General features: G+C 27.8%; 1 protein-coding gene across 1 annotated transcript; it reads right to left on the reverse strand.

Annotated features, from left to right (window-relative positions):
* Positions 1 to 6,879: 6,879 nt before the first annotated feature.
* On the reverse strand, positions 6,880 to 20,051 carry LOC135925267 (endoplasmin-like). Its single transcript, XM_065460502.1, has 19 exons — positions 19,942 to 20,051; positions 19,807 to 19,897; positions 19,624 to 19,765; positions 19,435 to 19,551; positions 19,313 to 19,391; positions 17,185 to 17,434; positions 16,657 to 16,768; positions 15,097 to 15,201; positions 14,758 to 14,864; positions 14,182 to 14,348; positions 13,463 to 13,724; positions 13,055 to 13,226; positions 12,283 to 12,405; positions 11,653 to 11,775; positions 11,088 to 11,224; positions 9,423 to 9,501; positions 9,132 to 9,284; positions 7,533 to 7,664; positions 6,880 to 7,090 (listed from the first exon to the last, which is right to left on the reverse strand). The coding sequence occupies exons 1-19, from the start codon at positions 19,982 to 19,984 to the stop codon at positions 7,070 to 7,072; spliced, it is 2,415 nt and encodes an 804-aa protein (XP_065316574.1). The 5' UTR covers positions 19,985 to 20,051; the 3' UTR covers positions 6,880 to 7,069.
* Positions 20,052 to 23,934: the final 3,883 nt, after the last annotated feature.

Raw genomic sequence — 23,934 nt, forward strand, 5'->3', positions numbered from 1 at the left:
AAAACTTGCTAACTCAATATTTTATCCATTACTATATATAATTTATGAAAAGGGTTTCCCATAATCCAGGGTGGACTTTCGGCATTATGAGCACAGATTTATATCTTCTAATTAATTTTAATACACATGTATTCGCTAAAATGAAAAGTATATCTAATACTCAAATGCTTTACCTTCGTAACCTATAAAAAATCCTTAAATTATCACAACCTAAAAGTTTTAATCATTTAAAATTTCTTAAATTTTAGAAAAATATTACCAATTTCGTCCTTGGATTTTGTATTATTCGGAATTAAAATGAAACTTGATTCAAAGAATTTATACAATTATCGTATTCTATCATTTAATAATGCGAAAAACATCATGAATGTTTCAGATAAATTATATTTTAGACACAATTGATTTACAATATAATCTTAAATATAATTAAATTTAATATTTTAATATTATTTGAAAACATATAATTCACCCTTAATTAAATTTTTTATTTTATAAATATTAGAGTAATTTTTTCCGAGGATATTTTTATCAACTTTCGATGATTTATAATTAAAGGTTTTGTAATTTAAATGAAAATCAAGATTTACCCGATTGAAAATATTTGACAAACTCATCCATCATACCTATTCTTTAATTTAAAAATTTCCAGATTATTTTTTGAATACTTTCCATAGCAAATGATTCTATTTGATAGTATTATATATTCATTTTATATATCAATCGCTATTAACTAAGCCCTATCCTAACCCTAAATAAACAAGGTTAATGCCTTCCAATAATTTTAGAATAATTGTACCCACCAATACACTAAAAAAAAAGAAATGGTGGGAGATTAAGTAAATTAGATCATCCATACATTTTAATCTAACTTATGTATTTCAAAAAAAAAAAATTTCAATAAGGTGCATCTTTCATACACTAATCCGTTAGCCACAACCTGTGCTAGACAACTTATCTTTAAAAACACTTACCATTTTACCTGTGATTGCTCATTGTGTTGCCCAGATAAGACTCAAGATCAATCATCTAATAACATGGAGGACGAATATAAAATAGACATATCAGATGGTTATTTCTTGAATTTTTGGCCAATATAATTATTAAAATATCAACATTTCATAAATATAATTTTAAAAATATTCCATTTTCTTAAAATTTTGACAACTTGCCGAAAAATTTTTTTTTTGTTTGAAAAGAACTATTTAAGTTTTATATCTAAAAATATTTCTTACAAAAATTTAGAATGTCTACCAAAATATGACTTTCAAGAATCTAATTCCGATCTCGAACAATTACAATCTTATCAAGAACTCTATTTTAGTGGATATCTAACTAAAAAGATTCATTCTTTGCTTGGTCAGAAGTTGAATGTTGTATCATTTCCGGTTTCTACGAATATAGTTTACAACACCATCTTGCAGAAACAATTGGATGCTAATATGATAATTGTGCAACAAAATATTACAAAACGTGACAGAGAGGCAATGATTAACCTTAAAATAACGTATGAAATGTGCAGAGCTTTGGAAAATGGACATATTTTGAAGTTTTTGTTTTAAATCATTATATCATTATTAATGTCATATTTCTTGTACACAAACGTTTCATAAATGATAACAAATATTTAATTAAGAAAATTAATCAGCACAAATTTTATAGCTAGATGATGATAACCTGGTTCATCATATTTTACTCTTCCGTGAATCCATCACCTTATTAAAATTATTTGTATCTACATAACATTAATAATATTTTCTAAGTTAGTATATACCCTGTAGTTATTTGATTATCTAATTTGATGGTTATTCTTTTTATAGAAAAGTGTAAAGAGCGGTTTTCCCTTGTAAAAAAATCTCTTAAAACTTTCTTGTTCACTGTTTTACAACATTTTTTTTATATGATATTAAGTTATGTTCTTATATAGCAATTTTATATATATATTCATTCTAAAGGAAAAATTATGGTAAATATAGTGTCTATTTAGCTCTACATTGGTATAGGATGGCTGTATTATCGAAATTATTAGATTACAATTCCGACCTAATCATTTACAAAAATAAAGTATAAATAATATAATAAATATAAAAAAAATACCTTTTTAACCATTTTAACAGATTTTAGGGCAGTTTACATTTTATAAATTAAAATATTCTTTTGATTTTTTTTTGTAAATTTATAGAGTTGACTTCTCTAAGATTAATCAAAAAATTTGACCAATTAGCAATGCCTTTAACTTTGTTTTATGGGAGAAAACTTTTAACATAAATAGTGAAATGTATTTATAACATTTTTTACCATTCCTACATTTTGTTTTGTGGTCACATACAGATATAATCAATTATAATATTGTGAAACTTTCCCCTAATTATGATTTATATTTATGGCTCCCGAACCATTATAAATGGGTTTATTACTGTGTATATTTCCATTTAAGAAACTATTTTAAATTTGCATTTTGGAATTTATATATATCGGATAGCGCAAAGAAGATGACTTGCAAATGGTTTAACCGATTAATTTAATTTATATATCTTACTTAAAATAAAAATACATATTCAAAGATATTAACAAGAAATTTCTTACAGATCAATTTATTTCTTTAATCATAAAAATAAGTAACTGCAACATAGGATTTCGAATATAAGATAATATTTATCCAGGGGCTTACGCAAAGGTGTGGAAACCCCACCCCTTTCATGGCAAAATCCACATGCCGGCTAAAATATTGTTCAACATTCCAATTTACATTTATTGATTCACATCCTCAGCAGAAATAAATACGCCTACTAATTTATTCTATGAATTAATATCGATTTCAAATATTTTCCTAGGTATTATAATTATCTACCATTTGAAAAGTCTCTCAAATCATTCGAAACTTTTCACTGCAAAACTAAAGTTAAATATTTGAAAAAATTGCATTTGATTGAATAGCTGAAAGCATTATTTTGGTACTTAATGAAATTAAGGCAAATTCAGTTGAAGAATTTCATAAATTATATGTCATTGTTGAGACAAATCGAACTCTGTGGAAATCAATATTAATTCACCCCGACTCTCAGCAAGTCTAGCCTATCGTTCCGATATTAACATAGGGTCCACCGAAGAATGCTAAAAAATAAATCTCTTTATCCCCCTCTTGAATACTTTTACAACTAAAATGAATGAATGGCTCATCAGGCAGCCATTTCTACAAATATTACCGCAAAATATGCCTACTATTACCGCAGAATCCTTCTAAATCTATTTCACCTGACAGGAAAATAATGAAATATTTGGCGGATTTTTACTGTGAGGATGTTAAAGTATCCTGACGCATTGCTAGCTAAATTTAAACTATGTAGGTTAACTCACCAACTTTACATCCTCAAAAATATAAATCTTTTTGGACAAACCATTTAGATAAAGATCCAGTTATTTACCATTTCTTTCCGTTTAAAATTTGGTTATTTCTAACTAATCTTAATCGTATCCCAATCAGTCTTGCACTTTGGTAAACAGAGTGAAAGTGCTGTGATCGAGTGGTCATAATTTATATTATTTGATTTTATTAATTTTAAGAGTCGCGGGTAAATTGAACTATAAATTTACTTAATTCAATCATTATAATAAAATATATTCACTTAAATTAAAATAGATACGAATGGAATTATAATAATCATTAATCATTGAAAAAAAAAATTTTGTATAATTTAGATCCACTAAATAAATTTAAAAACAATTAGCTGTAAAGATATAAAAAAAATTATAGGCGTTTGACTCTTTCCTTCCATCTGCCATATAATTGATGGTGGCCCCTAATCAAAAATAAGGTAGGCGTTAGAAATGTTTATTTTGGGAAAATATCGTTACTCCTTTCAAATTAATCAACATTTGCTCTTTTTTTTTGACAAATGAAGTTTATAACTGTCATAATCCATGAGTAATCCACTCATAATCTCAACATTTATTTCATTCTCTGCCCATCATCTCCTTTATCCACTGGGATATTATCTTATCATGAAATTGAGGCTCTCTCAACAAATCGTAGATCGATCTCAAATTCCTCTTTAAAAAGCTCCTTAATTTTTTTAATATGGAAGATTCAATTCATCAATATCATTTTTTTTTCAAATCGGTTTGTCTCATATTTCTTAAATTTAATATTCTTGAAATATATTTTATAAAAGCTCGGCATAGTAATACAGGTGTATTTGAGCATTGTGCTAATAACCTTAAATCAATGCTATTGATAGAATAAAAATGCAATATTATATTTTTAAGTTTAGGGAATCAATTTTCTTTATATTTACAGTAAGATGTCATCAGGGACGAGGAGCGAACCAGAATGTACTGCTAAACCATTATAAACTTTTATAAATATCTGAACCGAATCGATATAATTATTTGAAGGAGTAAAAAGAACTTTTATAAAAAAATTAAACCGGTTTCAGATAAAAACCAAAATAACATTATGTAATCCAAAAGATTTTGCACATAGCTGGTAGAAATGCTTGGACATCTATTTGTCAAATCTCAATGCTTACAATATACTATTTTAGCTATAATCTTATTCGGGCTATTTTAAAAAATAAACCCTAATCTTTTTAAACACTACAAAATAAAATAAATAAATTTACACTTTATTAAATTCTTTTCCTTGTGGGTGTATTACATATTTTACCATATCTGCGTCGTTATTTATAATTATTAAATGATCAAAATATTTGTTTAAAAATCCATAAGAAGTTTATATTAATTTTTCACTATGACTTAAATCTTGAATTGATCCACAATCATTTACTACTTCATATAGAATTCTTATTTCCTATATTTTAATATGCAAAATATCTAAACAAACCAATTTTTGATTTAGTTGTATTTAATTACTCTAAAAAATTATTAGTTTTTATAAATTGGGAATCAAAGAAATTTTAACATCCAAAATTATATAAACTTGCGGTTCCCGCAACATAAGTTTTTGTTAAAATATGGGGACTAAAATTTGTGTTAACGCCATAACGAACAAATATGAATCCACTTAGATAAAAAAATATATTTACGTTCAAAGAATATATTTAGAAATGAGTTATCATTCTTATATATTATTCTAATTGATGGCAAAAATTTTAATAAATAATATTTTTAATTAAAATATTATTTACGATGATATTGCTTCAATAAAAATAATTTAGAAAAAAATTTGTAATCGTAGTGAACCTTTTACAATTAGCTGAACCAGACCGAAACTTTTTAAATTTTTCTTAAGAACAATAACCATTATAATTTTCTGCATACTGAACCGTAACCAAACTGAACTGTTATAAATAAAGGGGGTTCATAAGTGATGAATTTTGATAATTATTATTTTTAGTTGAATTCACGATTTATGGGGAAAAAAATACTTGATCTAACTCAAGTTTTTTTATTTCCAATGAAACCAGAACTTTTCTTAATTCCAAACTCGATTTTTTGATCAAGTAATAACTCCAGCAATAATTAGTCTATTTTAAAAAAATTTATATATAATTTCGTTTTTACTTCTATCAAAGTGTTTAGATATTTTGGACACTGCTTATCCTTTGACTCAATTAAATGAAGCTAAGATCAATAGATCTATTATTGGTACTATGAGGAAATTTTGTTTATCTGAAATCTATCCTAAATAAAATTTAATATTTTTTTTAAAATAATTATTTATTCTTGAAAATGTTTTAAAAATTATTTTGTAAAAATATCTGATGCAACAATTTGTAAAATTTAAATAAATAAATTTTTTGTGCTGATCCTCCTTACCCATACTTGTGTTTTTATTATTCCAATCAATCCATTCATTGGATTTCACTACTAAATGCTTCCCATTCTACACTTTATTATATAATTAGAAAAATTCTAATCTACTCTCTTCCCTAGACTTTTAATGGTTCCTTTCTTTTTATCACCGGCCTTCTGTTCAACTTATTGCATGTCTCACATATTCTACTTAATTTTTTATCTCATTCATTCCTGACCATCATGCATGCCTAAATAATATTTAGATGTATTTTAGATATAAAAAATTAAGCTTTTTTTTGGCCGCCAAAATTTATAATTAATTAGGCAGCTCTTTAAAAACTCCAATTTACAAGAAAATTTGAATCAAAATTAGTATAAAAGAAAGTAATTTTAAATAGGAAAAAATGGTAATCAAAATTAGTTTTGTTAAAATACAACTTTGAACACGAGTTGGAGTCATAAAATACGAGTTTAAATTGAAAGGCTCAATGAGACGTATGAGTTGGTTTCAAAGCCGGCTCATTTATTTTGAATCGATCTACTATTACTACTCCACAAGAAATATTAAAAATATTGAGCCGCTCTAACTTGAATAGAACACTAATCAAAATCAATGTAAAGGCACGAAAATTTTTACGCCTGCTAACCCCGTTTGCACAGCCATAGACGTAGTCCCTTTTATAATTATAATCAATATTTTTCAAAACATTTATAAGCGCGGCATTAAAGAGTTATTATTTATTAGTTCATTTTTACCAAGAAATTGAGTGTTTATACTAAATAAAATGAAATTTACAACTTATATTTGCTTAATCCAGCTTTCTAGAATGTGATAAAAGCATGTCAACCAGTGACTTCCGCTTAATGTTAAAGATAGAAAAACAAAAATCGAGTTCCGAAAGTTTTGCACATTAAATAAGTTTAATAGTTGAAATTCGGAATAATTTTCTTATATTTATAGATGAGTAAATGATTTCTCAGAAGGTAGAAAGGTTGGTAAATTCTTAATCTTTGAGTAATTATGTGGTACTAGTAAATATAGATTTTAAAAAATTGCTAGAGCATCTAAGGATTTCTAGACCAAAGAGTACAAAACATTTTATGTGTCATTTATTTTTACATTTTTTATAAAAAATAGATATATAATTGAACAAAAAAAATTGTATCCTTTAATATTCATATAATAAAATATACATCATTTACAAAATACATAAATGATAATATACATAAAAATCATGCAATCAGGAATTTAGTGTGAGGAAATGTTATGATGCATTAAAACAGTTTTATCATTTGGTTTGGATACGGATCATGTTTATAGTTCATCTTTGATTTCCTAAAAATAGATATTAATAATATATAATGTGAAAATAGGTTTATTCATTGATAATGTTTATCAGATGTGCCAATAGTACTTTTAGCCGTATCAGCTGATAACGATACCAATTATGTTATTATTGTGTTGGGGAAAAAAGCAGATTAATACATCAATATTATTATTTTTTGTCTATAATTTATAATAGTAAAACATTTTACTTTTTTTTTAAAAGTGAAATAAATGGAAATAAGAATTAGCACCCTTTATTAAAGGTTTAACATTTTTTTCATAGATTTACATGCTTAATGTCGGCTAATACTTTTTTTTAATTTATGAGGGTTAATTATTTTAGGATATCGATGAAAAGTATCGACAGATACCAATAAAATATCGATCGATACAGATATTATGTATTGGTGTATCTCTTATGTCTGGTAATCTATAAAAAAAAATAGATTACGCTATCAGGAGACTCTTTTTTAGTTGTTTCTTGTTCGTTTACATCTTCCTCGTCTTTATCGCCGCCGTCTTCCTTAGAGTCGCTCTCTTCCTCCTCTTCTTCATCGACGTCAAAGTGTTCCTCGGGCTCAACCTTTGAATAATATTTTTTTAGTAATATAAAATAATGAGATAAAATATAATAGTTATATTCTGCGCGATGCTTTAAGTGCATATGATTTATGGAATGGAATTGCTACTCCTCCATATACCATACAAAACAAATAAAGAGGTGGTGACAGAATCTGCTTAAAAATGGTGACATGGCTCAGAAAAGTGGCTAACGTAATTAAAATAGAGCGCACCCAAAAAAAATGATTAATGGGTGAACCCGAGTTTAAAGGATAAAGATTGTTAAGACAAACCTTTGGAAAATAGGGACCCACCTTAAACCCGATGGATAAATTTATTTTTCAAAATAACATTGTCAGCACCATTTCCTAGTTTCGGATGTAGGAATATTAAAATACCACCCCTTAAACTAGGGTTGGCAAAATTTTTGATTACTTTAAACAATTAAATTCAAATACCAGTTGCAATGTACTGTCAAAGGTAGACATAAAATATCGATCTTTCAATTTTTACATCTAAATTTTGGATGCTATCAATGATAATTCACATATAAAATTTTTAAAAACAAATAGAATATCTTTTTTTAAATTGTATTTTTATTATTCTAATTTATAATGATTAAATTATTTTTATGGTAAATGCTAAATATAGTAAAATAAATTTTAAAAATGCTGATGTTTCTATTATTTTTACTAAATTTTATAAGATTTTATTTTCCTAAACTGCAAACTCTGAACCCTGTTTTTTTAGAATATTAATTCCTCACTACATTGAGAATAGAATTATACGATTGCCAATTAATTGTCGAAAATTGAAACAATGAAATATAAATAAGGTATTTTTTTTATTTAATACGTAATAATTAATAGTACAATTTGGTAGTTTTTATATAAAATTACTTATTTATGTCCTTGCCTTTCTTTATATTAAGTAAAATATAAATTAGGTATTTTTTTTATCTAATAAATCATTACTAGCATTGGTAGTTTTCATATAAAAATTACTTAATTAGAAAATAATCTGTCCTTGCCTTTCTTCATATTAAGTATTTTGATCCAATTTAGTAAATAGAATTTTATTTAAAATTTCGATTAAAATCGCTGATTTTTTCTTAAAATCAAATTGGTTTTTATTGACCAACCCTACCTTAAAACTTAATTATTGCCATGGTCTAATTTTTAAATTTCCTCTTTAATATAAAATATTATTTTTCTAATTTCGCATGTAGAAATAGTAAAATACTACCCCTCAAACCCTAATTATGATTGCTACCTGTAGGTTAGATCTATTATATTATTCTCATAGTTATAATTTATTCCTTAATTATGTAGAATGAAATTTATCTAAGACAGGGAAAGCTATTTAAATATAATCGGCTAAATCATTTCTATATTTCCCAATTAAAATGACAAAATGACCACAATTAGTAATTTACATATTCGCCTTCTTCCACACGCAAACACATCATATTTTAAATATTTTTCGTTACTTCAGAGTCAGCCAAGTTGAAGGTCATTTTCATCATTTTCTCGACACGATTTGAATATCCTTTGGTATCGGCCAAGTTATAACCGGACCTCAGAGTGGCCGTTTCGAAAAGCACCAAGGCTATATCTTTGGCAAGTTCGTCCTCTTTGTCTTCCTGTTATATTCAAATGCTTTTTAATGATTCAATATATAATTTATATTTTTCTATTCATTAATTTATACGGGTGCGAGTTTTTAATGAAATAACTTATATGAAAATCCTGAAATTTTTCAGTAAAATTTAATTTTTTACTTCAACCCTCCTCAATAGTTCTTTGATCAGTGGATGTCTAGGATTGATTTCCAAAGTTTTTTTCATGTTGGCGTAATACCTTATAAAGATAATGATATATTTTATTATACCATGAATATATAATTAATACATAAGTTTTGATTATAATATGAAATAAATTTTTTTTTAAATATCATTCACTCTCTTAAAATATTGATGCTCGTAAAACTTAATTCTAATCTTTCTTTATTAAAATCTGAGCAGTAGTGACATAACAGCTCGGCGCCGTGATAGGTTTATTAAGGGAAATTAAAAACTCGGTATTTGGGTCATTCGTTTTGACGTAAGTGGACGATTTCATCATTCTCTCCATGTTGGCATCCCAGCCGTAGGTTTGCGCCACCAAAACTAGAGGGGAATCGGATAGCCGTTTGGATAATATTACTTTCTCGGCCTATTAGCGCATTTATATTACATTCGAATTAATTAAGTAAGCGGGCATTCGTGTACAAGTATTAGCCCTACATTTTATTAATAAAAGGCGCAATCTATTCCAGAATCGGAGTTCCTTCAACGAGATGCTTCACACGTGCATATAGTATTTATAATCGCGCAAAGGCCCTCCGATCCTGTTTTAATTATTAAAATTAATAAACTGTATCGCTTTAAAATGTAGCAAATTTAGGGCAATAAATAAGAGGTAAAAAATTGTAAAGAAAAGCAAGCTAATATTATAAATTTGATAAAGCAAGCGATATTAGTAGCAACGATTAATTTATAATACGTATGGAAAATAAAATAAAGCGAGTTATATAGATATGTGATGATTGTTTTAAAGGTTAAAAAAAAATATTATAAGAAAGCGGTTAAAAATGCACCATAGATTTTGGACTTATGCGCAGAAAGAGGCTAAAAGCAAGCATTTTTGGTAAGAATCAGGCCATTATAGGAACTACGGCTAAATTCCCTCCTAATATCAGACTGAATGGCAGGATTGGTGGAGCGCAAATTGAGGGAATTTAAAATTCTATTGTTTACCTTATTAACTTTGAATATTAATTGTTTTTACAATTATTGGGAATCAATATTCTTTTTGCTCTGGCATCATAATATGAATATTTGGAAAATAAAAAATAAAAACATGTATAACCTCAATTCTTTTCAGCAACAAAAGTTATCATTATCTATGTAGATATTTGGAATATCTCTTTAAATTCAATTATAGCAGAGTTTTCAAAAAAAATCTCTCTAACTCAATTTCTATCTTTCATATTTTAAGCCAAATTTTAAAAAATATATTTTCGCCCTCAAAATTATCCTTAAAATTGAAAATATCCCAAAATCATAATATGCAATTTTATTCTTGTAGATATGTGGCTAACGAAAGCCGCCTTATTGGATCTTTCACTGTCATTTTTTTATATCCTTATTATTAGTTCGTGAAACCCGCAGCCCAATAAATTTCTCATCTCTCTGGCATATATGATCGTCTCAAGATGCGAAATTCAAATTGTTATTGTTCAGACGCAAATCATAAACTTTGTAGGCGTTTACACTTCCGAGCATTCGACAATAGGCAAGGATAAACTTTCACTCAATAAACGGCACTCTTAAAAGTCAGGATTTTTTTTAAAAAAATGCACGCGCGCTCAATATTTTTTTTTAAACAATGCAAATCCTTATTACTCTGACATGGGGTCGTTTGTTTTAGCGTAGGCGGAAGACTTCATGAGCCTCTCCATGTTACCGCTCCAGCCATAAGTACTAGCCACTAGGGCGCAAGAGGAGGCCGCTAACCTTTGAGAAATTTGAGATTTTTCGATCTATTTTGCACGGAAATTCACAATATTTATAAAATAATCCATTTAAAATTTAGTACTAAATAATGCAACAAATAAAATTGATAAATATTATAAAATGTGTCATTTTTTTTAAATAATGTTTAATCCTTATTTATAAGAAAATGCTTGATTTATCATATAAATGGAGAATTTTTTTTTATACCAGTGTTTAAAGTGTTAAAAGTAGTTAAGAGAAAAAATGATTTTAAGAAATGGTAAGAAATTGACTTGTTAACGGGTTGAAATTTAGGGAAATCCTCTTATAAAAATGAATGCCTAAAGATTAAGTCATATTAAGAAATGTGTAGAGATGTAGAGATTTTTTTTAAAAAAAAACAATTTATAATGATTATAAATTAGCAAATAATGATAGTTTAAATTTGATAGTGACTATTATTTTTTTTGCAAACCTTATCTTTCAAACCGTTTTCCTTAAGCCACGTGGTGAGGGGCTCGAATTTCTTTTCCATCTCCTTTTGTTTCTCATCTCCCTTCTTTCCTTCGTCCAATTTGAGTCCTTCTTTAGCTACGTTCTAATAAAAAAAATTTTTTAAACAAATTTCTTATAACACTGTGAATGCTAGGCCCACCTACGAACCGCATTACGAATGTTGGCATTGACAAATTATAATGCTTATTAGGATTAAACCGTAATAACTCAACTTTCACTTTAAAAATATGGCAACTTGATTTAATACGGTTTTCCCATTTATAATGTTAAAAACCTTTAATGATTTAAAACGTTCAATGTTTGGGGGGGGGGCTCATGTTGCCAAAATTAAAATCTAACAAAATAAAATTTTATATGCCCTTAAGTCGGCTTAATTTGGATACTTTGCTTTTTAGTATAGACTAAAAAGTATCGGATGGAGGACGTATTTTAGTGGCATTGCTATTTTTCGTATATTATTCTCATTTTTTTGTTTTTAAATTTTTTCTTCTATTGAGCCAATACTTAAAAGATGGGTAAATAGCCGGCCATTAAGTATTAAGCTGGACACGACCTTAAATCTGAATATTATTAATTTTTTTTTTCTCACCATAAACTTTTTGCCATCAAATTCTGGCAAAGCTTGAATGCAATACTCGTCGATGGATTCAGTCAAGTAAAGGACTTCGTAACCTTTCTTCAAGAGCCTTTCCACGAAAGGTGAGTTTTTAACCTGTTAAATATCATTGTGGTAAAATAAAAATTGAGAAATGGTACAATATTTTAATAAAACGTATCATCGTAACAAGGTAAATTTCACAACAGAGTTCCAAGTTTGACCAGATTTATTTTAAAATAAAAATACTTAAGCTTAGATGTCTGAAGATTTTTTAAAAGAGAAAGCTCATAGGCTTTTTATGATCAAATTTTACCAAAAATTTATATATTTTGTAAAAATGTTCCACAAGTAAATCTTTTCTGATTTTATGCATTAAAAATTATATCACAATCAAATCACAAATTTTTTTTTAAATCTTCTTCAGGAAAGAATCTCAAATTTTGTGTTCTTCAAGAGATTTTTTCTCATAAAATTTTGGCAAAAAAATCTTCCAGTTTTTGAAGATTTTTTTAAATCTCTAGTTCTAACTGCTCTTCGATCTATTTTACAGCTTAGCGATTTTAAAAGGAAGCGTCACGCCATTTATCGGTTTACCTTTATTATTATTATTATTATCAAACCCCGATTTCAAAAAAAAAATAATTCGGCCTGAGGGCTACGATCCGCTTTGCTTACGCCATTATAATATAAAAATAGGTTTGATAAGGTTGCCATTTAAATGGTACAATATTACGATAATGTTTATCATATGAATGTATGATACCTCGGCCATATTTTGTCCGGCTACGAAATAAATGAACTCCTGCTTGTCCTTCATCCTCTCAACGTAGGAGGATAAGGAAATGGCTTCCGTTTCGTTGTAGGACGAAAAGAACCTGACTAACCTGGCCAAACGATTCCTGTTCGAAGGGTCCTCTACTACGCCCAACTTCATGCTAAATGTAAATAATATTTAAATAAATGTTAGGTGTTTTAGTAGGGTTCCATGATTGATCAGTCCGAAGTCGCCCCGGATTAACTCGGAAATTGGCTTCTGTAGAATAGAATCAACCGTAGTACAGAACCTCCAAACAACATAAAAGTTAATTTTATTAACTAGTGCGTAACCTAAAAAAACCGAACCCCCTTAAAAATAAGGCAACCCAATAATATTAATTTTAGCATGTCATACTTGGTGCTATACTCCTTCCAAAACTTTATAAAGTCCTCGGCACCGAGTTTCTTAATCATATCCAGGACCTTGCGAATAAGTTTTTTCTTGATGACCTTGAGGAGCTTGCTATGCTGAAGCGTTTCGCGGCTCACGTTGAGAGGTAAGTCGTCCGAATCCACGATGCCGATCACGAAAGATAGATATTTTGGCATCATATCGTCAAAGTCGCTCGTGATGAAAACGCGACGAACGTAGAGCTTTATGTGGTCAACCTTTTTACCTGTGTGTTTATTGTCGCAAAGAGAAGAGATGTTTAAAGTTTATGCATACTTTTGGGCAAAAAAATATAATAAATTATGACTTAAGAAATAGTATAATTCTAATGATTCGATATATGCTTTGCTTTCCTATACGGTAATATCTACAAAGATGACCATTTATTACTGATCTTGGCTGATCTCCCACCAAAATTAGCATGTATTCGAATATTTTATATTAAAGAATTTCGGTTTTGGAAATTTTTAAAAAATAGGTTTGTATTTCCGATCCTTAGAGCCATGGTTCTGGCTCTAAACTCTCATAGAATTGGTTATCGCGTTAAAAATGAATTAGTGAAATCTAAATAATCCCATTCACGTAAGGCCAAGAAGAGCCAGTACACTCTCGTTTTAGCGCAAATGTTAGGCAAACCATAAAATAAAAAGTTTCGAAAAATAAATAAATGTATAATAACCTACCGTAATCGGTAAACATGTTAGCGGGAGCCGATTTTCCGATATACAAAATAGATTTGAAGGTAAGTTCGCCTTCCGCGTTGAAGTGTATGTAAGCCAAAGGTTCCTGAGTCTCCTTGGAAATGGCTTTGTAAAATTCTACGTATTCCTCGGATTTTATATCTGCCGGTCTAGAATGATTTATTTTATTAAAAAGAATTTAATATTTATTGGAAGATATCTTTGATTCAACAAAAAATTGAGGCTTGCAACGATATATTAAAAAAAGTGGCTATTCATTATTTCCTCTCTTACATTGCATGATCTTACAAATTATATTTGTTTAAATCTTTAGGAAATTTTAAACAAAAACTGTCACTATTCACAACAATTTAAAAAATAAATTGTTATTGCGTGAGCCAGAAAATATTTTTCTTGACTAGAATGGATTTTAGGTTTTTAAAAAAAATTGAATTATATAGTATTTACAAATAATTCAAAAAATTAATTATTCGCCGAATAATTCGTTATTCGTAAATTTCGAAACGGATATCGAATAATTTTAGATTGCTTACTTAACATTAAAAACATAAATTTAACTTTCTAGTCCAAATAGGCTTAGCTCCGTTCATGATTTTCCAATCCCATACGGTCTTTTCGACAGTTTTGGGGGCTTTTTTTACTTTATCTTCATTCACTTCTTCTACCTAAAAAATAGAATTTTTTTTTAAATTCGAATCTTGATTCGCTTTAAATCTCAAAATAGTCCAAGATATTTATTCCAAAGTTACAAATTATATATCGTTTGGAAGGCAACCTAGAGGTGCGCTTTAAGAAAATGAGAAAGAGAGAAAAAAATCTATTACTACACCGGTTAAAAGGAAAAATATAAATTCGTTTAAAACGTTTGTCAATCGTGAAAATAAAAATTTTAAGTACTTTCGTATCTTCATCATCATCGGGAGACTTCTTATCTACCGTCTCTTCGCCTTCTTTTTCCTCCGGTTTGACAGTTTCCATATCGGGTTCTGGAACCTTTTCCACCTATAAAAAATATATCAAATCAAGAAAGGAAAATCGAAATATTAAACAATTTTTTGGGGGGGATTTTAAGATTCAAAGGATACAACAAAAAGTAATCTCCTTGTTTTTTCATTACCTTTTCTAAGAAATAAAATTTTTCTTTTTTTATAAAACTTATAATAACCATCAGCTAAAAGAAATAGGTAAAATTATCATTGACGGGCCGCGCTCATTTGAACTGGTGTTGTTAAACGGTCAGATTTTTAAAAACGGCCAACCCAGCATTTTAGCACAAAAAAAATACTACAAAAACCTGGAGGTTTTCCTGATCGATGGCAGTAGTGTTGTTAAACAGGCCCGATTAAGATTTTAGCCAAAATAATATTACGTAAACCGGGAGATTTCGCTCATAAATGGGAGAAAGGTTTGTAACCTCTATTTATCAAATCCCTAGGCTTACGTCATTTTGGGCTAAAAAACAAACACCAGATGGCAGATAGGGTTGGATATCTATCAATAAAATCCAGAGGTTTTGAGCTATATTATTTTGGCTATAATCTTAATTTAAAATAGGGTAAATCGTTTTACAACGTCAATTAGAAAAAATATATCCAGTATGACTTACAATCTAAAAATAACAATTTCTTCCCAGCTAATATTTAGTAACTAATTTTATAAATAATAAAAAAAAAATTTAATGATTTTTTATTTACTCCGAGTCTAAAAAAATATTTACGTGATAAGCCACCTTTTTATTTGATGAAAAATTTTTTTTTAAAAAAATGAGGCCAATACATGCTTTTCAAATTTAAAAAAAAAATTATTTAAAAAAATGGTTTCGTTTATTGTCATCTTTTTAAGTAATTTTCTTTGTATAAGTCTTTCATTCTGTTGAGGTATTGATTAACCTCAACATGATTTTATTATCGCATTGGTTTATTTAATTATCAAGCCTAATGGGTTAATGTGTTAAAAACGATCACATTAAGATTAAATAGCTATATTGATTTTGATAATATGTAAATCTATTTGTTAATATAGATTGAATCTTTTTTACTAGTAAAAAAAAAATTGATAATTTTTAAAACAATTTTGTTCAAATGATTTTAAAATTAAAGTAAACCCGTTTAATGCTTTCTTTATTTCTTTCGGTAATATTCAATGGCATTAATACTAACCTATACTGATATCTTATTTGTTAAAAAGTGTTAATACATTAAAGTAAGCCATTGAAAGGCGTATGGACCTAACGACATTAACTAACGCTTATGTGCGTCAATTTGGGTTAATATTATTGTCATTGGTGGTATAGGCCAAACACCCAACATAATGGCCAAAAAAAATGGTATCGTTTAATATCTCTGTTTTATACTAAATATATAATTAAATCATCGAAATTTGATTCAAGCATAATTTAAATGTGACAAGAATGTTATTTTACACTCAAAGGTTTAATAAATTAATAAAAATGCTTACAGATTTCTCGTACAAGTAAATGGGAAAGTTGATAAACTGGCTGTATTTTTTGATCAAATCCCTCAGAGTATTCTCTTCCAAGAAATCCTGCGTTTCTTCCTTCATGTAAAGGCTGAAGAAATAAATTTAAAAATATTCATTTAAAATAAATGCGTGCACAATATAATTTATGTGGCTGAATTAAACAGGATTCAAATTACAAATATTGATTCTGATTGTTCAAATTGATCTAGAAATGGATAACTTATAAATAAAAATCCCCGCTCATCATGTACAACACTATTATCTTTATTTCTTTCCCTTTTCTTTTATTCTTTCTATGTAATCCATTTATTATCATTTTTAGTGCCCTTGTTGCGAGAACCCCCATTTTTAAATCCTTTGCAGCAAAAAATTGTGAACATAAATTTAAAATGCAAAACTTTTGATTTCGAATAAACTCTAATCTCACAACTAGTAATCATTTAAATTAAAAGTAAGCATAGTTTTTGGTTACAAATTCAATATTTCACAATGTTTTTTTAATACCTGACTTGGGTACCCCTTCCAAGAGTGTTTCCTCTGGGATCAGCGGCCACACTGAAACTTTCCGCGTCTGATTCCCAGATATGCTGAGTGTCGTCCATGTTATTTTTACTGACAACGACAACACGGTCAGCAACTAGGAAAGATGCGTAAAATCCCACACCGAATTGACCAATCAGGTCACTGGCCTGATGAGATGATCCATCCGAGAAAGTCTTCAGGAACTCGCTAGTGCCTGAACGAGCTATCGTACCTAAGAAATATATTATTTTTGGTATCAGAGTTTGTATCTAGATATAAAAATGTGGTATCTGTATATATACACTTTTATTAAAAGATCTCTATCTCTACTATTTTAGAGGCTGTATCTAATTTACTTTTTAACTATCACACAATGGATGAAAACATGGTAGATTTTAAATTATATTATTATTTTATTTATATTAATTTAAAAATATGTATCAAATTTTTTAGATTAATATTTATAGGCAATCTCTGAAAATTAATCAAATAATTTAATGTTAGATTTAAATATTTATAGGCAATCTCTGAAAATTAATCAAATAATTTAATGTTAGATTTAAATATTTATATAAGTTTAGCATTCATCAAATTTTGAATAATTTTTTCAAAAATGAATGTCAAAATTTTAATATATTTAATGATTAAAGCAATAACAACCACTTTGTCATCAAGTGGAGTGAATGATAAAAATTTTGAGAACATTTTATTATTAATATCTAAAAATTATTTATAATTATTTAATTAAATATTTTGTTTATAAATTATTTAAATCTAATAATCATTTTAATTATATATTTGTATATAGATGTGATATCAGCTGAACAAATTTTTTAGCTGACTTGTACTATTTGCATCTGGGTTTTATACGCCCAACCTGGATTTTTTAAAAATATATTACATTCATTTTTAATTTTTGTAGCTAACAATGATGATTTATAATATATAGCCTGGTCTGGCCCGGGTAATTTTAAAAAAAAAAGTTTTAGACTTGACCTAGGTTTCTTTAAAAAAATCAAAATAAAATACAGCTGAGCCCATGTATCCGGGTTAAGCTTAGGGCCTGGCCTGTATCTGATTTAGATTGTTTTTGACTATGTATCTATATCTAGATCTATTTTTATATGATGTTTCTGTAGCTATTTGAAAAATATCTTTTTACAACACTGGTAATAATCTTCAATAATTATATATGTGGGGAGGGGGTGGATATTGTTATATTTAATGCAAAGGTCAAATATTTTTTCCCCTCAAGCATATTTAAAAATTTCCACCATTTCATATAATTTTGGCTCTATTCTATTATCTATTATTGTTTTATATAAAATTGAATATATGAGCATATAATTATTGCCAGTTTTATATTTCATTTCAATAGCCAAGGTTTGTAACATATTTTTAGTTTAAAGCATACCCAGCTTGAATTTTTAAATTGCCATCATTTTATGGGCCTTGTGGGTATCAAATTTAATTAAAATGATAATTTTTTAAAAAGCAAAAATTCTTAAAAATTTTCAAATTATGATTTTTTTGCTGTAGTGAAAAAATGGCACTTTTGAAAACAAATATTGCCCCAAATTGGTTGATGTTTAGGTAATTTAAAAGTTAAGGATTAATTGATCCAGAGAAAGGACTTTAGATGGGAAATTAAACTTTTGTAGTAAAAGTACAAATAGATATAAAAATGGAATGTTATAAAATAATTATATTTTATTTGAAAACCTAAAAAATAAACTTAGTAACATGAAAGGTTAGTCATTGTTTGCTATAAGCATATAATAACACAAAGGCATTCATGTATTGTAATTTACAAAATTGATAATGTTAAAATATGCTGCTACACTATCCATTAACAATAAATTATAAATTGTATTTGGTATTTACCTTAAATGAGGCCTTAATGTAGGTCTATATTATATTTATTGTTAATTTTAAAAATATATTAAGGTTGAATTACTTTATAATAACTTAAGAATCTCATTTTATAAAAATAACAACTAATTTGAATATGTTGTATTTTATAAACATCATTAAATTATGTGGAAATTTATAAATAAGAATAAAAATTAAGTAGATAATTTTCAATATATGATTTTAAAAAAAATTCTACCTAAATTATTTATCAAATCTTCTTTTGTCATTCCAATACCAGTGTCAATGATATGAAGAATATGATTTTCCTTATCAACCTTATCAAATGCAATATAGAGATTGTTAATTAAATTTGAATACCTTAATCATGATTTTGAGATCTTTATTAGTATCTAAAACTGATGAGTCTGTAACACTCAAAAATCTAATTTTATCAAGAGCATCAGCAGCATTTGATATAAGCTCACGAAGAAATATCTAGGAAAAATATTATATTAAAGAGTAAAATTTAATTATAATATAATTTGTTATCTAACATTTTAATATTACTTCTTTGTTTTTATATAGAGAATTTATAATTAATTTCATCATTCTATCCACTTCTGCTTGATACTGAAATTTTTCCATCTTTGATTTTAAAACTTTAGCTTCTTCAGTATTTAAGCCATCCAGAACCAAAGATTCTGGTTCTCTATTTTTGAATACATTATATTATTTATTATATAAATTTACCTTTTAAGTAGGTTATCATCTGTTTTTAAACCATCACTTTGTTGTACCAAATTTTCTGAAATTGGTACTTTTGAATTAGACTTGACGAATACTAAAAAATATGATTTTTATTAATATTTTAGGACTAAATTATACCTTGGAATATGGCAAAATATGCAATCAAAAGTTTCATTAACATCTTTTATGGTTATTAAATGAAAAAGAATATGAATGAACTTAAAATTTCTAATAATGGAACGCGTTGCGTTATCCAATTGAATTACAAAACGTAAGTTTTTTAATTTTATGAATCCTCAAAAAAAAGATGAATTTCTTTGAGGTAACCAGGAATCGTAAAATATCATTGGTAAATACATACCCTTTTTTGGACAGGGAATTAAGATGAGTGAGGTTGCATATTAAAATTAAATATTTATTCTATAATCTTTTTCATACATGTTTGTAATGCCAAAGGGTGGATATTTAAAAAGAATATCGGGCTATTAGTTAAATATTAAGATTTTGTCATAAGAAACGGAATTAGGAAATATTAAGAATAATTTACTACGGAATATTAATACTTCATTAAATCTAATAAACTTTTAAGGGTATAATTCGTAGAAATATTTTGCAAAATTTCGTTTCTAGGTCTAGAAATTTTTAGAGCCCTGAAATTTCTTAATTTATAGGTCCGTGTAGTTGGCGGAACAATGTGAGGATCAATTAACAAAACCCATGCCAATATTTAGAGTCTTAATTGATCTTCAAATCAAACATCAGCGGAATCAATTGTTATAGAGTTATAAGCAAAATAAGGAAGTGCGAAATTTTGAAGCTGGTGGAACGATTTGAGGATCACCTTGTGTAGCCCGTTAATTGATCTTGAAAGCAACGGAATGAACCGGTTATGAGTTATGGGCAAAATAAGAAAGTGTTGGCACTTTGCCAAAACTGAAAATAAAAAGGATCATACTAATAAGGAGTTTACAATGTGTACATTAATAATCTGCAAACCGCATATCGGTATCACTAATCGTAACCGACCTATAACGGTTTTAAAAACATGAAATTAACGGCATTTTTTTTTAATAAGGATCAATTACAGAAATTTATGCCAAAGTGTAGACCATTAATTGTTCCTCTAGAATCTTTAAACCGCATACCAGCGGAATAAACCGTTCGTAAGTTATAGGCAAAATAGAAAGGTTTTAGCATTTTGCCAAAATTTAAAATTCAAGCAATCATTTTTTAGTTAAGGCCAATATTTAGTGTCTTAAATGATCCTCCGAATTCTTCAAACGGAATGTCAAAAAAATTAAAGGAGAGAGATATATCATCAAAATAAAGAAAGTGTTAATTTTGACTGGCGGAACGATTTGAGGATCAATTACAGAAACTATACCATTGTTTATCCCGTTAATTGTTCCTAATTGCTCTTCTATCCGCAAACCAGCGGAATGAACCGTTCATGAGTTATGGGCAAAATAAGAAAGTGTTGGCACTTTGCCAAAACCGAAAATAAAAAAGATCATGATCTGAAACATGGCAATAATATAGTATTAAGTTGAGCGTCTACATGATTGGGAGGGGTAGGAACAGTTTGCATCCTATTTTTTTTGAGGGGATAGGGAGTAAGCTGCTTCAATGGGGGTAGGATAAAAAAAAAATTTTTTTTTTTTGGGGGGGGGGGGGGGGTTATCTATTAAATTTTGGGATGAAATAGGACAAAATTTATTGTTGTAAAAATTAATACTTTTATTATAGTATAATAAAATACAATTCATCGACCAAATCTATATATTGCAAACAATCATACACATTGTTTTCCAAATAAACTATCCAGTTTAGATATTTCAGCAAGCTCATAATGGCATAATAATTAATTCATTGTAATAAATTCTTTATATTCACAAAATATCGATAGTTGGTAGTAGAGATAGATTAATTTAAGTTATCTTTTATAAATTTTTCGAAAAGAGTATCAAGAGTATCAATAAATAAATAGGTGAAAATAATGATCTAGAGACACCGCCGCCGAAGGCGGTGGAGATTTTTTAGAGGGGTAGGCAAAGGTTTTTGAAGGGGGTTCATGTAGACGCTGATTAAGAACTACTTTTCTTAAATGCAACAAATATTAAAAGAAGTCAATAGCTTATCACCACGAACTCAATTATGAGGTAAACGACGGTTTTGTGAAAGATGTTGATGAATTGTTATTAGGTGTCAATCATTTATTATGTGAGTTTCGATCGAATGTCGTCAATTTTTGCCATGAACGCGTAAACTTGCAATTCAAATTTTTACCATACATGTATAGATTGACCTTAAGGTAGTTAAATAGTTTTATAAAATCGGAGAAATTAATTTTTTTTTAGAAGAATTTTAAACTTTAGAATGAGGCCAAATGGCCACGACTTTTAAGAAAATGGAAATATTTTAAAATAAGAATGCACACTATATTTTGATTTTAGAATCATTATATATAATTTTGTAGTTTTAAATACTTTAATGGATGGCAATCGATAAGCGTAAAAATAGGTCATTTTTATAATTTTTGACCCTTGATATATGCAAAAGAGCTAGGTTGTTAAAATATACACTGCGTTAGTTATGTAAATTCAGTTTATATATAAATTTTTAAACAGATTTCAAGAGTTCTTGCGAAAATCATGTTTCTTTATTGATATGGATTAACCCTATAAATTAATGAAATTTAAATTAACGATTAGCAATTGACCAATATGATCTATAAGTGTTAACTTTTACTTTTAATTTCATTGTAAATATGGATATTTGATGATTATCTATAATTTTATGGGTGGCTATGTGCCCATATCTTAAAAAGTCCGAATTTTTATAAAATTAACAACTAAATTCGGTAATGTTAGACAGCTACCAGCGTCTACATGACAGGATTTTCACTGGATGCAAACCTCCTTCAAAAACCTTAGCCTACCTCCCTAAAAAAATCCCTGCAGCCTTCGGCGGCGGTGTCTCTATATCATTATTTTCACCTATTTATTTATTGATACTCTTTTCAAAGAATTTATAAAGAATAACTTAAATTAATCTATCTCTACTACCAACTCTCGATATTTTGTGAATATATAGAATTTCTTTTTTAGATAATAAATTAAATTAAAACCTCCATTATTTACAATGAATTAATTATTATGCCATTATGAGCTTGCTGAAATATCTAAACCTTTTAAATAGGATAGTTTATTTGGAAAACAATGTGTATGATTGTTTGCATATAGATTTGGTCGATGAATTGTATTATAATAATACTATAATAAAGTATTAATTTTTACAGCAATAAATTTTGTCCTATTTCATCTCAAAATTTAATAGATAACCCCCCAAAAAATTTATCCTACCCCCATTAAAGCAGCTTACCCCCTAAAAAAAATAGGATGCAAACTGTTCCTACCCCTCCCGCTCATGTGGATGCTGGCAGCTACAAATAAAGTCGTTTGTCAATAACCTTCGTTGATATTTGCAGATTTATGAGATTTTACAAAATTATTTTTGGTGCACCATGATCTATCTACCCATTCTAAACTAATTTTGTGACGAAGGTAAAAATGTTCCTTAGGATAGCCAGAGTTCTTACAAAATTGTAATGAAAAATTTTAAAAAAAAAGTTTGTCAATAATATTTTCTTACGAATATTTTTAAGAATGCGTTTTTGAATAAGATTACTCAGAGGCAGGGATGTGAACCCTTCGACAAAAAAAAAGGTCCGGGTTCGGGTCCGGTAATAAATTTAAAAAGGACCCGGGTCCAGGGTTCGGGTTCAGAGGAAACATAAAAATAATGACTCAAAATAAGACTTTTTTTTATTCATTTTTTATTATACTTCAATATATACACATTTATAATTTGAAATGAGATAATTTATATTTTAAATATTTTATTCAATCGCACAATCATAATATCTTCTAAAATATCATCCTTCTGATTTCCACGTAAATTAGTCAACGATGAAAATCCACGTTCTACGCTTACCTAAAATAGATAGTCATTTTTATAATACATAAATTATTGTACTTGTGTCGCCGGTACAGCCATGACGATTCTAGAAAAGGTATATAATTCTGGATATATTATAGAATTTTCCTCCCATAATTTTAAAATGTTTGCATC

The sequence above is a fragment of the Gordionus sp. m RMFG-2023 genome, chromosome 2 (genome assembly GCF_954871325.1).
Source record: "Gordionus sp. m RMFG-2023 chromosome 2, tfGorSpeb1-WG-v2, whole genome shotgun sequence".
In the NCBI taxonomy this organism is placed as follows: Eukaryota; Metazoa; Nematomorpha; class Gordioida; order Chordodea; family Parachordodidae; genus Gordionus; species Gordionus sp. m RMFG-2023.